The sequence below is a fragment of the Orussus abietinus genome, unplaced genomic scaffold (assembly GCF_000612105.2).
Source record: "Orussus abietinus isolate OABI.00-Male unplaced genomic scaffold, Oabi_2.0 scaffold16, whole genome shotgun sequence".
Taxonomy (NCBI): Eukaryota; Metazoa; Arthropoda; class Insecta; order Hymenoptera; family Orussidae; genus Orussus; species Orussus abietinus.
Window position 1 is genome coordinate 659,945 of NW_019394714.1, and position 14,600 is coordinate 674,544.

The 14,600-nt window shown below is 45.9% G+C and overlaps 3 protein-coding genes across 3 annotated transcripts; 2 read left to right on the forward strand and 1 right to left on the reverse strand.

Annotated features, from left to right (window-relative positions):
* The first annotated feature begins 219 nt into the window (after positions 1 to 219).
* On the forward strand, positions 220 to 7,694 carry LOC105696878 (TBC1 domain family member 9). The gene is made up of 19 exons (XM_012419679.2): positions 220 to 432; positions 1,265 to 1,431; positions 1,712 to 1,882; positions 1,951 to 2,047; positions 2,174 to 2,363; positions 2,469 to 2,545; positions 2,644 to 2,700; positions 2,774 to 2,978; positions 3,037 to 3,248; positions 3,328 to 3,584; positions 3,659 to 3,862; positions 3,957 to 4,288; positions 4,450 to 4,605; positions 4,677 to 4,862; positions 5,064 to 5,252; positions 5,360 to 5,522; positions 5,595 to 5,930; positions 5,995 to 6,116; positions 6,209 to 7,694. Exons 1-19 carry the CDS (start codon positions 389 to 391, stop codon positions 6,425 to 6,427), a joined length of 3,384 nt encoding a protein of 1,127 aa, XP_012275102.1. The 5' UTR covers positions 220 to 388; the 3' UTR covers positions 6,428 to 7,694.
* Positions 7,695 to 8,057: 363 nt separating this feature from the next.
* LOC105696880 (40S ribosomal protein S21) lies at positions 8,058 to 9,012 on the reverse strand. Its single transcript, XM_012419680.1, has 4 exons — positions 8,928 to 9,012; positions 8,791 to 8,849; positions 8,478 to 8,613; positions 8,058 to 8,351 (listed from the first exon to the last, which is right to left on the reverse strand). The coding sequence occupies exons 2-4, from the start codon at positions 8,838 to 8,840 to the stop codon at positions 8,286 to 8,288; spliced, it is 252 nt and encodes an 83-aa protein (XP_012275103.1). The 5' UTR covers positions 8,841 to 8,849; positions 8,928 to 9,012; the 3' UTR covers positions 8,058 to 8,285.
* Positions 9,013 to 9,141: 129 nt separating this feature from the next.
* LOC105696884 (ankyrin repeat domain-containing protein 29) lies at positions 9,142 to 14,595 on the forward strand. The gene is made up of 8 exons (XM_012419685.1): positions 9,142 to 9,456; positions 10,448 to 10,558; positions 10,819 to 10,917; positions 12,717 to 12,815; positions 12,901 to 12,999; positions 13,096 to 13,293; positions 13,359 to 13,454; positions 13,672 to 14,595. The coding sequence occupies exons 1-8, from the start codon at positions 9,445 to 9,447 to the stop codon at positions 13,867 to 13,869; spliced, it is 912 nt and encodes a 303-aa protein (XP_012275108.1). The 5' UTR covers positions 9,142 to 9,444; the 3' UTR covers positions 13,870 to 14,595.
* Positions 14,596 to 14,600: the final 5 nt, after the last annotated feature.

Sequence of the window (14,600 nt, forward strand, 5' to 3'; positions counted from 1 at the left end):
ATGTCCCTTCATTCTCTCATTTATTAATACCAATCCATTCGCTTCTTTCTGCATGCTATTCTCTGAATTTTTTTCGAGTTAATAAGTGTTAAATCCATTTTAGTTATTTTTTTATTACGGGTTATGTTAAAATAGTCCGCCAAGAGGTTAGTTCGCAAAGGGGCGTCTGCAGGCGGAGAGGGCACCAGCGTCGCCTTTTCGGGCTGATACATGGAAAGCAGGCTAAGGAAGCTTGATTTCCAAGGTGGTCGAAGGCGGTGTCGTCTGGTATAGTCTCGGTTGTCCCTGCAGAGGTTCTCGAGGTGGAAGTTTCGAAGGTGGAAGCGGTATCTAGGAGGGTCGGCCCGTCGGTGCCATATGTGTCGGTGCCGTTTCAACGTCGCTCGCCATGTGGGTGAAGCCACAGGAGGTCTTGCTGGCCAATGCTCTCTGGTAAGGTTGCCACTTCCGTGGCAGATTGCGTGTTTACTCCGAGTGTCAAAGACAGCTGACGCGAAACACGCGTTTACGCGTACGAGGGAGAACGGAAGACGAGGAACCCTCGGGTTCCTTTCTCTCCCGACTCCGCTCGTTCACCAGGAAATGCCAGGAAAGGAATTCCTCGCTCAAAACGTTCGCCGTTAATGTTATTTACATTTTTTTATCTCTCCAGGGAATGTCACGATTTTCCTCGCAGGTCGCCGATCACAATCCTGCCCAGAATTAGAGGACGAAGCAGAAATCTCTCCCCGTTAGGTTAATCGTGCTCTACGAGGCCCTACGTCCACTTTCATTTTACTCCGTTTGCTTTCCATACTATCTCCTAGGAGAGCGATTTGTTTTAACCATCTGGAGGTCGAATCCGTTCTTGACCCAAACATGGGACATTGGATTCTCAGTATCGTTCATTTGCTGTCTCGGTTGTCGATGCAGTGCGATTTATGAGAGCTCGATAAGCCTAGTGGACGTTTATACAAAGTTGATGATTTTTATGACACCCCCAAGAGCTGGTAAATAATAATATGCAAGGGACGAGTATACTTGCCTCTCGATAAGGGTTACAAGGATTTACGATGCTGCGGTATCGCGACTCACTAATTAATGGTGGCAATGATAACGCGGGAGATTCTTTTAAAAATACAGATTCTTGTACACGCAAGACATTTTAGTGATTCCTCTGAGAGGAGAAAGTCGTTGCGCAAACATGAATTCATCACCAACTCGCGTGTGTCCTAAAAGTCAAAATCAGCTATAAGTGTTAACAGTCTATATGTTCAATTGTAAGGGTGACCGAGCAGGCAACGGTATACTTCGTCCTTCAGCGACGCAAGGGCCATGGCAAGGCAAAGGGACTCACTTCGATACTCGTAGGGACTTTGGACAGTGTCTTCGACACGAAGCCACCACCCTTTAGGATACTTCACCAGACACCTTCATCGGAGGTCTACTGGGGTAAGCTTCCCAGGGAGTAGATTTCAAGGAAACGAGTCATAGTAAAGACTCGTTTCTGGTCGGAATAGGGGCGAACGTGCTCGTGTAGCTTAAGTAGCTGTGATAGCGACACAATAACTGATAGCAGTCCGCTAAACAAATACCAGCTGCATGTACTGCATAGAGTCACGATAAGTCTCCTTTGACCTTTATCAGTTTGAGAATTTTAACCAATTTGCATCAAGGATGCATTTACCTATGAAGAGGAATACAAGATATAACTTCCAATTTTTATTCACAGTGGTGGCCTGCTCTCTGACATACAAGGAGATTCTGCAGGACTGGAAATGGCTGCACGCCAATTTAATGGACACCCTGAAGTCCTTCGACACAGAGGAGGAAATCACAGAGTTCGTGTGTTGCAAGATCCAGTCCATCATAGCCAACAACGTTCCGGACTGTCAAATCGAGGGTACGTCTGAGAAATGATCTCAACGATTCACCAGCAGAACCATCCTCTACATTTCCCACCTTTTTCAGAGGAGAACACGCAGTCCTTCAAAGCGGTGTCCTTCAAGTTCCACCAACTGTTTAATGTGCCGAAGGACGATAAGCTGGTTAATTATTATTCCTGCAGGTGATCCTCGATAATTTAACATTTCCGTCGAAAGTAGAATCGTCTTTATAATTTAATCACGTGTAATTGTTCACCGAAGAAATTTTTCGACATGTGTCACTAAGAACGGTCATCCTCCGATTGCAGTTACTGGAAGTCAAAATTCCCTCGGCAAGGCTGGCTCTACTTGTCCGTCAACTACATGAGCTTCTATGCATACATCCTGTCTAAGGAGACCAAATTGAGCATAAGGTGGGCAGACATCGTTGAGCTGGATAAAACCAACTCCATTCTATTTCCTGACAGCATTCGAGTTGTAACGAGGGATGGCAAAGAGGTTAGCACTTAACTAATAAATCTGTTTACATCTGGTCTTGATGAGACCATCTCACCGAACTATTCCTGTCAGACTAAAAGACATCATTCTGTCTACCTCCCTTAGCACTATTTTTCGATGTTTCTACACAAATCGGAGACTTTCTCGTTGATGAGCCAATTAACCAACATCGCCATGAAGAGGTGAGACATTAAGGCCTTGTCAGAGGTATCAGTGTTTTCATATCGAAGCATGATAAAAAAATTCCAAGTGTTTTACGTTACGACACGATCGTTTTCAGACTTATCGACGAGAAGAGTGGGTTCAACGAGGACCGAGACTTGTTGAATAAATTAAGGTAAAAACCGGTAGCTGCTGCGTAGCAAAGACAATGTCGTTATCGGTGAGTGAGATCGATGTGAATATTCTAGCAAAAACGTGCCTAAGAAACCATCGTTCCTGAAGAGGGATCTGGACGCACGAGCTCATTCCGAGGTCTATCGATTGCAGTTCAGGTTGCCGGCATGTGAGAAATTGGATGGCAGCATCGATGCCACCCTCTGGACGCCGTATGACAAGAGGAACGTCTGGGGGAAGATATTCCTTTCACAGAATTATATGTGCTTTGAGAGCAGGGTAAGAAAATTTCTTCATCGAAGGGGAATTAAGTGTCAGCTCTAGGGCTTCGATTTAGGTTAAGCAGCTGGTTGGTTTGGTCATTCCGCTGAGAGAAGTCAGTATGGTCGAGAGAGGTGAAAACAAATTCTCCAATACTGCTGTCGACAAGTCTATCCTGGTGACGGCTGCGAGGAGCTCGTTCCTCTTCGCTCAGATACACGACAGGGACTTCGTCGTGCAGAAGATCTCCGAACTCTTGTCCATGGTCCAGGCAAAGACAATATCGATGTAAGTTCCAATCTAACCTCAACGCCATGCATCTATCCTCCTGGGAAAGGTTTCTAGAGTCATGCTCTGCACCCCTCAGCCCAGAACACATCAGTGACTGCGAAGAAGCCACGCCTTCTGGTAGCTGGACTCCGCAGCCTCCATTGATGACACTTTTCAAGGCACCGCTGAGTCCAGAGGCATCGGCTCAACAGGCAGCGAAGGAGAAACAGTGGGAACTACACTTCGCTGAGTATGGACGTGGGGTCACCATCTACAGAACTACGGAGACGGCGAAGCTGGTCATTCAGGGTATACCTCAGACTCTGCGGGGAGAAGTCTGGCTAACCTTTTCAGGTAACCTTAAATATTTTGAATACATAACTAATTATTTCAAAGGGCCCTAGATTTTTATTCTGAGATTGTCATAGGTGCTCTCAACGAAATGGCCATGAATCCAGGCCTATACAGATCTCTAGTGGAGCAGTCTCTTGGCAAGCCGTGCCAAGCTAACGAGGAGATAGAAAGGGACTTGCATCGATCCCTTCCGGAACATCCTGCTTTTCAGTCTGACACCGGTATCAGTGCCCTTCGGAGGGTTCTCTCAGCCTATGCGTGGAGGAACCCCCAAATTGGTAAGACGAAGTGATTTATCGTTGATCAAAGACATTGTATTGATGTTTTTTTGCTTCGATGAAGATGAAGATCAATCGACACTTGCCATTTCAGGGTACTGTCAGGCGATGAATATTGTCACTTCGGTTCTTCTGATCTACTGCTCGGAAGAGGCTGCGTTCTGGCAGTTGTGCAATGTCTGCGAATCTCTACTACCAGATTATTACGACCGGAGAGTAGTTGGTGCCTTGGTCGACCAAGGTCTTCTCGAAGAATTGGTTGCCGAACACTTACCTGCCCTGCACGTTAGATTACATGAATTAGGTCTTATTAGCGTAATCTCTCTGTCTTGGTTCCTGACCATTTTTCTGAGCGTCATGCCGACGAGCAGCGCCGTGAACATCATGGACTGCTTCTTCTACGACGGTGCAAAGGTCATATTTCAGGTGAACACATACTGTCTATAATTGTCACGTTATAAGTTAGTCTCGATTGACAAGTTAAAATTCCCTGGAGCGCTGACGATTTTTTTTAGCTACGTCCGACCATGTTAAAATTGATAACTACACATTTTTCTAATTTTTTGTATTGTTACACGCTTTGTTAGATTGCACTGATGATCTTGGAATGGAACCAGGAGAAATTGTTAAATTGTCGTGACGACGGAGAAGCGATGCAGCTGTTGACAGATTACCTCGGTGGGGTGTTCAACGATGAAGGACTTGTGTTACCTAAATTAATTGACAGTGCGACGCCCAACAGGGTAAGCTAAATCCGAGGATATGTATGGAAATTCCAAGTGTTACTCAAAATTAATGGAATTATTTTATATAGAGTATTTCTGTACAAACCTTGATATACGAAGCGTACTCGAGGTATGGTTTTCTCACCATTGGAGGTATTGAAAGACTTCGACTGAAGCACAGACTCAGAGTGGTTCAAAGCCTGGAAGAGGGCATTGAAAAGAGTATAATAAGACATGTCGTCACCGACAAGTATATGACAGCGGAAGAACTGCAGGTAATTAATCCATTGGCATTCTCAGAGTTTTGTAATAAATTCCAAATTCAAACGTACTTCTTGAACAAGAGCGATCGATGAAAGTTCAGTTCATGTTGACAGTTGAAATTGAGGTTAGAACTTGGAATTTGTCATGAAACTTGAAGCATTGACTACAGAGAGTATTATCTCCGGTGAAGCTACTATGAATTCAATGCGTAGGATTTACTAAGTCTAGTCAGGGAGGAACTGATGAGTCAACGGAAGTCAGAACCTGATCGTTATGACCCCACGCAACAACCTTACGAAGCCTACAAGGTGGACTTTGAACTCTTCCGAATACTATTTGGAGGATTGTCACCATGGGGGAAATGTTCCCAAGCTGAGTCTCTGGCAGCAAGATTATTTCGCGTGAGTTTCAACAATAACTGTTAAGATTTATGATTTACCACTTGAAGCGTAGCGACAAGGGAACACTTTTTTCAAACTAAGTCACACCAATGATTTTTCTGTGTCAGTTGATGGATCGTAATCGAGACGGCTTACTAAACTTCCGAGAAGTGGTTCAGGCCATTGGAATGACTGCTACGGCAGACCTCACTCAACGGCTGAAGCTTCTGTACACTTTGCATCTACCGCCTCTTCTTACTCCAGTCGACTTTGAATCTCCAACCCATTCTGGTGAACATTCGGACTCCACGAACAATTTTACTACAAATTAAATGCAGAATAATCAGACCGAACATTTCCCAGATGGTGCCGAAGTGGCAGCAGAGGCCACCGATTTCTTCGACAGCATGGAACAAAGTCTGGGATCCCTTGAAATACCAATCAGCACTGCGGAGGAGCCCACCGCAGGAACTTTATCGCGTTCGACGAGCCTCAACAGTCAAGCCGGTGAAACATCTTGGGAAACTCAAAGCATGGGAAGCCTCCGTTCCATGTTAGCTTCGAGGGACAGTCCGCTGGATCTGAAGGTCGTGCCAAAAATGTCTCAGCGGCATTTCATAGCTCTCTGGAAGACCCTCTACGATATGTTTCCAGCACAGCCCGAAGAGCAAGAAACTTATCACTGCATCGCTTCGATAGGTGCCAAGAAATTCTCACTTCACGGACACTTATTTTCAAATTCACTAACTGGATCCTCTTTCAGGCACCCTGCTGCTTCAACTGGGCGACGTTGGCAAGAAATTCTCCGTAGACCGAGAGGAATCCGATGACAGCCTGTTGGTTGCAGCATCGGCAGCTCAGCAAGTTGCTCCTGTCATCGAAAGGGTACTTCTACTTTCCTGTATTCAACGAACATCGTTATCATTTATTTGGATAAGCTAGTTTGTCAAGGCTAACACTAAATAATGCCTTTGCAGTCTCCTGATCGCAATGGCAATCCTTCCAGTGGCCCTTCATCGACAGATCCTGACTGGTCGATAACTGTCGAACAATTTCTGGCATCGGCACTGACTGGCTCCCAGATAGTTGACTTCTTCAGCAGGCGAGTGGACATCCGTGAGGCGATAGCTACCCTTAGGAATCGGAGGTTTAACCGAGTTCACTCCTTATCTGACACTCCTGTCATAAATGTTTGACAAGGGAGAATTGACACCTGCGAGACCGCGGTGTGACCAACAATTAGCAAACGTTAAGAATTTCCAGTGCAATGTTGTAACTTATCGGTCCCTTGGGTATGTCGACATCGATTCGAATGGACATCCTTGATGTTCGCATGCATCGATGACAGAATTCTTCCTCGTGTATGGATACAATGCCTCGCGGTAATTGAATAATAATCGCCCTCAAGATAAGCGATATATACATATAGTCCTAAAACATTTTGCAGAAGCTCGGAACTGAGCGGATTAATAATGAACGGATTTGTAATCGTAGGTGTCGTCCAAGCTAATAGTACTGTTCCTGCTTTAAAGTATCTGTTAGGTTTTATGTATCGATCGACAGATTACAGAGGGTCACCGGTATGATCATCTGCGGTTCATGATTTACATGGTAGGGTTCATTTAGAACGTGTTACAGTGCTACTAGCTTTTGGAACGTGGAAAGCATACTCGCTTAGAAGGGAAGACCGATTAAAATTGGCCTAATGTGAGTATAAGCCAGACATGTTTTTCACATGTAGTAGATATCGAGATGAAAATATAATTAAATTAGTTAATATGCCACGCTTCCTCTTTGGGCGATTTTCTCGCCAATGAATACTCAGGGTAATCGATTTAATTGCCGATCTTATGGGTGATGTACGACGTGTGAGATCTAATTCACACTAAATGTTTCCCCCCCGAGTCGTGCTGTCCAACCTTTGACTTCTCTACTTTTAAAATGAAGCAATTGGACGGTAATTTAAAAGGGAAGCGCAGGCATTTCTTAGCGGATTAGCTTGCTGAGAATGAGACGAAGACATATCTTCTGAAGTACGTGTCAGGAAAAGAAATTTTAACAGATGGGTTCAATCTTTCTTTTATTTTCCGTCAACGCGCCACTTTTGTAGATAAGTCTGATTTTCAGTAGGTCCTAAGTTAAGGCAAAGATTTGAAAAAGATGAATAGGAAGAAAAAAATCGAAGCATTTCAACTAACGATGAAGTGCTTGAAATATTATCGTAGGATTATGTTAAGGATATTTGTAATTTCCCCACACATATTGCATAGAGCAAGGTTTACAGAATTATGTTCTAATATTTGATGTGGATTTTTAAGGGTTCGCACTTTTTTGTACATAACTTCCTATCGTTAAAATAAATTCAAAGTTGATTTATTTACTACATTAACGGCATAATTTGTTTCTATTATTGTTCATGAAGGATTTAACAATTTATTTTTCAAATAAATATCGAGAGCACTATTTGAGTGAGATTATTGAATTTACAAAAATAAGACATTCGAAGATCTTCCTTGACAGAAGCCACGTTACAAAAATATAATTGTCAAACTTTGGCATAAATATACTTTGAAATGAACGATGATGAAAATTTACATTGTAATGTAATTTTTGTGCCATGAATGAATTCAAGCTATAAAGGAATCTACTTTAAGTACCAAGTACAATGTAAGCAAAGGATAAAACTTAAAGATATGCAATTCGTTAGATCATACGCACCGTTGTAATTCTATGAATATATAATTGTGAATAATCTTTATTTTTATATCAATGGTCTTTACGGCGGGTATTTTGTGAATGGTATAATTAGATAAAAGAAACGATCTGTTATAGTTGGACAGTTCCCATCATGTATTATATGTGTACATATGCTTTATCGTTCGTATAGCATATATCCTACATGTACCAAATGTATAATAAAAGTCACTCGAATCGCTTCTGTCATCAAGCATCGACCACTTACTGCTAAAATTGCAGTCAATTAATAATTGTAGACGACTTTCATCCCTTTTGTCATTTATTCATGGAATAACGATAGAAAACAAAGGATCTAAATTAATAGTTCTTCGTCAAGATCTCATCCTTCTTTGCGAGACGAACCAAGCAATCGTCGGACTCACCCTGAAATAAATAATTCAAGGTTTTAGATATCCATATTCCAGTCGCTTAACTCAACGCATTTGTCTCTTCTCGATCTTCCAACGCAAATCATCCTGCTAACATGATCTCTAACGTTAAGTCACTTACCATCCTACGAATGTCTCCACAGATGGCATACATCTTATAGGTATCCGTCATGCGTCCAGTCTGTGGATCTACATCTGCTAGCGATAACTGAATAGAAGCATGATCTTTCGCATGAATGATGCGATTACTCGCAGAGCTGCAATTTAAATGAATAAGAGAATAAATAACAATAAAAAATGACCTCAAAAGCGCCATACAAAAACCGTCAGAATTACATTGCATTACCCTATTTTATACAACTAAGTACTTGGAAAAATTGGGTAAAAATCTTAAAAAAAAAAAAAAACGGCACGAAGCACGTGCACTCACTCACCATTTCCTGGGGCAGTACAGATCAACGAACTCGCCAGTGTCGTTTTCCATGGCTGTGGTCTGAAACGAGATGAACGATTTACAACAATCTCAGCCTCCTAGCCTCGCATACCCTCGATTATTTAAACAATTCCTCACTAATTTCTGACAGGGAAATTCCACGTGACGCGCCGCAAAACTCAGTAAAACCGGAAGGAAGAATCCAATATGGCGGCGCGACAACCGTTCGAGACTCTCGAATCGCGATTCGAGTAATCGAGCGAGGTAGCGCGCTCGGCGGACGCTTTGAGAACTACGGCTTAACTAGGTCTCGAAGCGAGGCAACGCGGCGGGCAGTCGGGTGCCAGGAGCCGCCGAGGGAGTACCTGGAGGACCGGGACGAGGAGGAGACCCGTTCATCCTCCGTGGTGAGATCGCGCGGGCGGACCGGTCGCATTTCGCGACCTGAGACGGGACAGATCGGCCGCGACGCATAGGTCAGTGCCAGGGCGAGCTGCGATCGCGTCCCGAATTCGCGGCCGCTCGACAGCGCGCTTCCCTGCTATGCATCGCGCTGCACTGTGATGCGTCGCGGTGCACCGGCCGTGACTCCGTCGCGGCCGATCCTCGCCGATCGGTGAGCGTGTCCGTTTCCGCGCAGCGACCGAATCGCATCATGTCTATGAAGGTAGGCAGATGTAATCCCGTCGCGAGTTTTCCGGGCTCTATCGGAGCGTCGACTCCATTGCGCTCGACTCGCCTCGAGATCGACCGTTTTCCCAGCCAGAGGGTCGATTTCGAGACGGGGACGACTACCCCATTATCCATGGGGCGGAAATTCCGGCAGGTCGATGGCGCGATTCGCCACCCACGTGGGAGTGACAGGACCTACCGCAAACGTCGGACGCGTCACGTGCTCGTTACGTCGCGACGCGTCATGGGGTACATTCGAAGAGCCCGAATTAAACCGGTCACGTGGTACTACCCAGACCTAACGTCAAACTGACGCGCCACGTGCTCGACTCGTCACGTCGTTGACGTAGGTCCGCACAAAAAACATCTTTGAAGTAAAAAAAAAAACTGCGAAAAAATGTATTTGACTCGAAACTCCACCGAATTTTGTTAATAGATCATTCAGTGGTACTGACGCATTACAAACGTCAAACTTACACAGAGGACGGTGGCCACGTGTCCGTCACGTCGGAGCCTGACGTATGTCCGCTTAACGTAGTTCTGTCTAATTCTAGCTCGATTACGTAAATTGTAGTCACCGTGGGAAAACGAGCGCTTGTTGGAGAGTCGAGCGAGCGTTTTATCGTTACCTAGTGTCTGGCGGGCTATTTATTAATTCGACGTAACGTTTTTCCTGGATTTCCCTCGCTTGAATTCGTCAACTTCGTACCGGAATACGAAGCTGGTTCCTCCTAATTGGCCGGAGTCACTCCTAAAACCGGAATCGATATTCAAAAGGTTAAATTAAACGGGAATCCCCGCGCCCAGATTTATTCTCGGCATTGACGTGGTCCTAATTATGCCGGGAACGAGTTCCTCGTAATTACGATTCCCTGGTTGCCGGTCGACTAAACTAAACCCACATTGTAACCAGGGATTAACTCGTTAAGGCGGTACATCAAAGTGGCGTTAGAAATTTTATACATTATATTTTTTCTTCATTGCAGAAGGAATCCCCGTGGGACGTTGAGCTCCACCTGGCGGCGGCGCGAGGAGACGCCAGGCGTCTTAGGCTCCTCTTGGACTCGGGACGCGTCCACGTGGACTGCAAGGACAAGGTTGGTTTCTCTCTTCCGATGAAGCCTTGATGGCCAACCTTAAGGCGATACGAAAGGGTCTTTCTATATGCCTTCTAACGCGGTGTACATTAACCCCTTAACTTGTGCCCTCGAGATAATTCGAGCGTCGTTGTATTTTATGCTACTATAATTTTTCATCCTCGAATATAATCGAGAATTTTATTTTTTTTCCCAAGACAATGTTGTAGTGTTTTTTTTTATTTGTGCGTTAAGGGGTTAAATGGGTACTCTTCTTTCAGGATGGAACGACGCCGCTCATCCTGGCCGCCGCCGGGGGTCACGTCGAGGCCGTCAACGAACTTCTTCAGCAAGGAGCTGATCCTGCTGCCAAGAGGCTGGTGAGTCGAGATCCCAGGACACGAATTACTCACTCTCGGGTGCTCACTTTTAGCCCCTTGCCGCAATTAAGTTTGCACGAATCGGGGAGTGCTAAAATCCCCGACAAACGGATCTCCAACGACGCTAATTGACCGACCAATTAGTCCCTGTTAGGAAGGGCGGGATTGGTGAAATCTCCCGACGAAGTCCTTGGAGGAGAGATATGAATTACTAAAAGGCGTCTGGAAGCTTCTACGTTAATATTGTAACAAGTGTTTCGCCTTGGACGAGCGTTTTAACGAGGACGCGACTTTTCCCTGCAACCGATCGTTACGTAGAAACGAGTCGACGTCGTTCTAGAAACCGAAGATACACACACACACCCACACACACGTGCGCGACACTCGAGGGGACAGTGAAGACCGGAGAAACAACCGCAAGTAGTTTTACAGTCGCTGCCAACCGAGCTGAAAGGTTTAGAATTTCTGCGGTTTCCACCAGACATCGCGTGTCTCCTTTATGAACTTGCGAATTCGCCCTAGTCGAATATCTCCCGCATTTTAAGGGAAAGAGAAGAAGAAAAAAAGAGAGAATGCAAATCTACCCGACCCATCCCACTCGTGGGTGACTTTTTTTATTTTTATTATAACACTCGAAATCGGGTGAAAATTGCAAAACGAAATTAGTGGGAAAATTTCTTTATATATGCCTTGAAAATTTTGTATGTATAAAAGAAATGAAATTTCATGAGTTTCGGAAGCTACAATTAGGGTCTCCATGTTCACGATGTAAGGGGAAAACACGGTGAAAATTTTGTATATAAAAAAGAAATGAAATTTCATGAGTTTCGGAAGCTACAATTAGGGTCTCCATGTTCACGATGTAAGGGGAAAACACGGTGAAAATTTTGTATATAAAAAAGAAATGAAATTTCATGAGTTTCGGAAGCTACAATTAGGGTCTCCATGTTCACGGTGTAAGGTGTGAAACGATTCGGGGAAGAGTTTCATGAAAGATTGACTTTTCGGATGCCGCTTTCATATCCCTATAAGTTCCGTCTTTTTGTTCGATTCAGGCGGAAATATGTCGCGTCGATGTGGGGACTGCATGAAAGCGCTTATTAAAAACTGGCGCACTTCCGTTCTACCTAGGACAACGACCCATCGATGTCGCAACAAAGTCGGGTCGTGGCACTCGGTTTAATCCGAGGCAAGGGAATTGCGAGACCGCTCGATATGCACTTTCTTAAAGCGTACTTTTGTAGTTGTAGTACTGTAGATACACGGTGCCCTGCCGTCGACTTTTATCAGGGGATTCATTGATTGTCATAAATCCTAGATGCCGATCACGTAGGGAGGAACGATTAGAGCGAGGGTAACCGATGTTAATTATGCGTCAGGTGGGTAACTGCACTCCTGTGCGTGATCACTCCGAAAGGGGTCACCGGAACGAGGCCGATTAATTCAAGGATTAATTCGACGATTTACTCGCAACCGGTGAGAGGATCCATATCCTGCGGGATCTGGAGCGGAAGATCCGCGATTTTCCCTCGATAATGAGATCCGCGTCGATATTTCATATCTCTGGGTAACGAGCCGGGCGATGAAATTTCATATTTACACGAGATGAATTTAATTTTTGCAACCCTCGAGAAGAAAGGAAATTTTCCTGGGCGAAGGGACCTTCGCCCTCATCGTCGCCATCGATCCCGTCGTTCCCCTCCGGGGTCTTCTTTCTCTCCCTCGGGGAAACGGAAAAAGGGAGCGAGAAAGGAGTCGCTCATGAGGAAATGAACCTTGAAGAGGTTTTACCATTTCAGACGGGGACCACTTCCTTGTTCTTCGCCGCCCAGGGCGGGTTCATGGACATCGCGACCCTCCTCCTGGAGCACGGGGCAACGGTGGACTCCTGCAGCGTCGTAAGTAGAAGATAATTATCCTTCACGTCCTGGTAATTCTTTTGCCATCTAGTTGGGCTCTAGATTTAATTCTTTCCTTCTCCAGGACGGAGGCACGCCGCTCTTCGTGGCCTGCCAATACGGCCACCTGGACGTCGTGGAGGGCCTCGTCGAGAGAGGAGGCAACGTCAACGCCCACACCAAGGTTCGGACCCTGGATACCGTGTATTATCGCTAACCTCTGCTAATCGGAATCTTGGAATTACTTTTATACCAAGTATAATTATCCTCCACTGTCCAGGACGGCGCGACGCCGCTGTTCGTCGCGGCGCAAAACGGCCACGTGCGCATCCTGGAGGTCCTCCTGGCCCACGGGGCGAGGGTCGACGCCGTCCGGACGGACGGGGCGACTCCACTTTGGATCGCCTCGCAGATGGGCCACGACCACGTGGCGAGGCGCCTCCTGAAGGCCGGCTGCAGGGTCGACGCCACCAGGCACGTAAGTGTCCCCGTTCTCCGGGAGAATCGCGACGACGCTCTCCTCATCGTTCCTCTTGGTTCCAGGACGGCGCCACTCCCCTCTTCAAGGCTGCTCACAAGGGCCACACCGCCGTCGTCGGGGAGTTGCTCAAGTATCGCCCGTCCTTGGGTATCCTGCCGGTACGTGGAGGTCTCCGGTGAACCAGTAGTTCCTTAGGCGATGCCAAACCCGACGCGGTTTGACTTGATCTTCTCTTTTTATCATTTTACTTACAATCGTTAAATTCCATTTCGATATTCCGCCGCCGTCGCGATGATGGAAGTACACGACTCTCCACTTAGTGGCATCCTTCGTCAGGTTCTTATAGTTTTTCTAATTCTATCCTGACTCTCCCAGAACGGCGAGAGTGCTCTTCACGCTGCCGCGATGATGGGGCACATGACCGTCACCAGGCAGCTCTTGGGTGCCGGAGCTGACCCTCTCCTGGTGAACCAGGAAGGACTCACGTCTCTCCAGCTTGCCATCGGGCACTCGCAGACCCAGGTAGCGAATTACCTGAAGGACAAGCTGAGGGCGAGGACGGCGTCTCGTTAGCGCGCCTCCTGGGTCGGACACTCCCACGTGAAGAGCTCTTCGGCATATCTTGGAACGTCCCATCAATCAGTATTCCGTTCGCGAAAAGGACCACCGAGAACTGTACTAAATACCTTGGGGTGTCCGTCACCGAAACGCGCTTCGATGCTCGAGTAAACGGAAGGACTTGACACCGTTGCCTCGATGACGTTAACACTTTGCATACGATTAACCGTACCGACGTCATCGAGTGCTAACGTTTCTACGGACGGATTTTTTTTTTTTTTCCTTATTTCCTTCAATCGAGTGGGCGTAAGGAAACGGATGGCGATCGTCGATTTATCCCGGCAAGGTGTGCATAACATTAATTAACTTAGTATTAATGTGGCTCGAGAATTGTCTCAATGTTCCGTCGTCGAGTAGTCACTTTAACGTGGAATGGGAATCCTATAAGACTGACCGATCTGCCTTGATAATCGTCCCTGGAGATCTGGAGATCTTCCTCGAGGTCTAGAATTCTTCGCGACTAATTGCGCCTCGCGTTTTACCCCTCGCAATCGAGGATCGGGGGAGGAACCGTGAATTAATTCCGACTCGTTGGAAGGGAGCGAAAGGTTGATACACTCTCAAGTATTCCGTCGGTCTTCCTAACGTGTTATGAGTAACTAAGTGGTATCCGTACACGCTGTTATTGTTGATCGATGAGATATATAAATATTTAATAAACCTCGTAAGAGTATAACAGTATTATC

Excerpts from the sequence above, each read along its gene's own strand:
- LOC105696878 (XM_012419679.2), top strand. The coding sequence starts at position 389 with ATGTGGGTGAAGCCACAGGAGGTCTTGCTGGCCAATGCTCTCTG. Across the intron at positions 4,863-5,063 it reads TGACAGCGGAAGAACTGCAG|GATTTACTAAGTCTAGTCAG; the intron begins GTAATTAATCCA and ends TTCAATGCGTAG. Across the intron at positions 5,523-5,594 it reads TGAATCTCCAACCCATTCTG|ATGGTGCCGAAGTGGCAGCA; the intron begins GTGAACATTCGG and ends AACATTTCCCAG.
- LOC105696880 (XM_012419680.1), bottom strand. The coding sequence starts at position 8,840 with ATGGAAAACGACACTGGCGAGTTCGTTGATCTGTACTGCCCCAGGAAA. Across the intron at positions 8,614-8,790 it reads CTGTACTGCCCCAGGAAATG|CTCTGCGAGTAATCGCATCA; the intron begins GTGAGTGAGTGC and ends TTTAAATTGCAG. Across the intron at positions 8,352-8,477 it reads GTGGAGACATTCGTAGGATG|GGTGAGTCCGACGATTGCTT; the intron begins GTAAGTGACTTA and ends TATTTATTTCAG.
- LOC105696884 (XM_012419685.1), top strand. Across the intron at positions 10,559-10,818 it reads ACGTGGACTGCAAGGACAAG|GATGGAACGACGCCGCTCAT; the intron begins GTTGGTTTCTCT and ends CTCTTCTTTCAG. Across the intron at positions 10,918-12,716 it reads ATCCTGCTGCCAAGAGGCTG|ACGGGGACCACTTCCTTGTT; the intron begins GTGAGTCGAGAT and ends TTACCATTTCAG.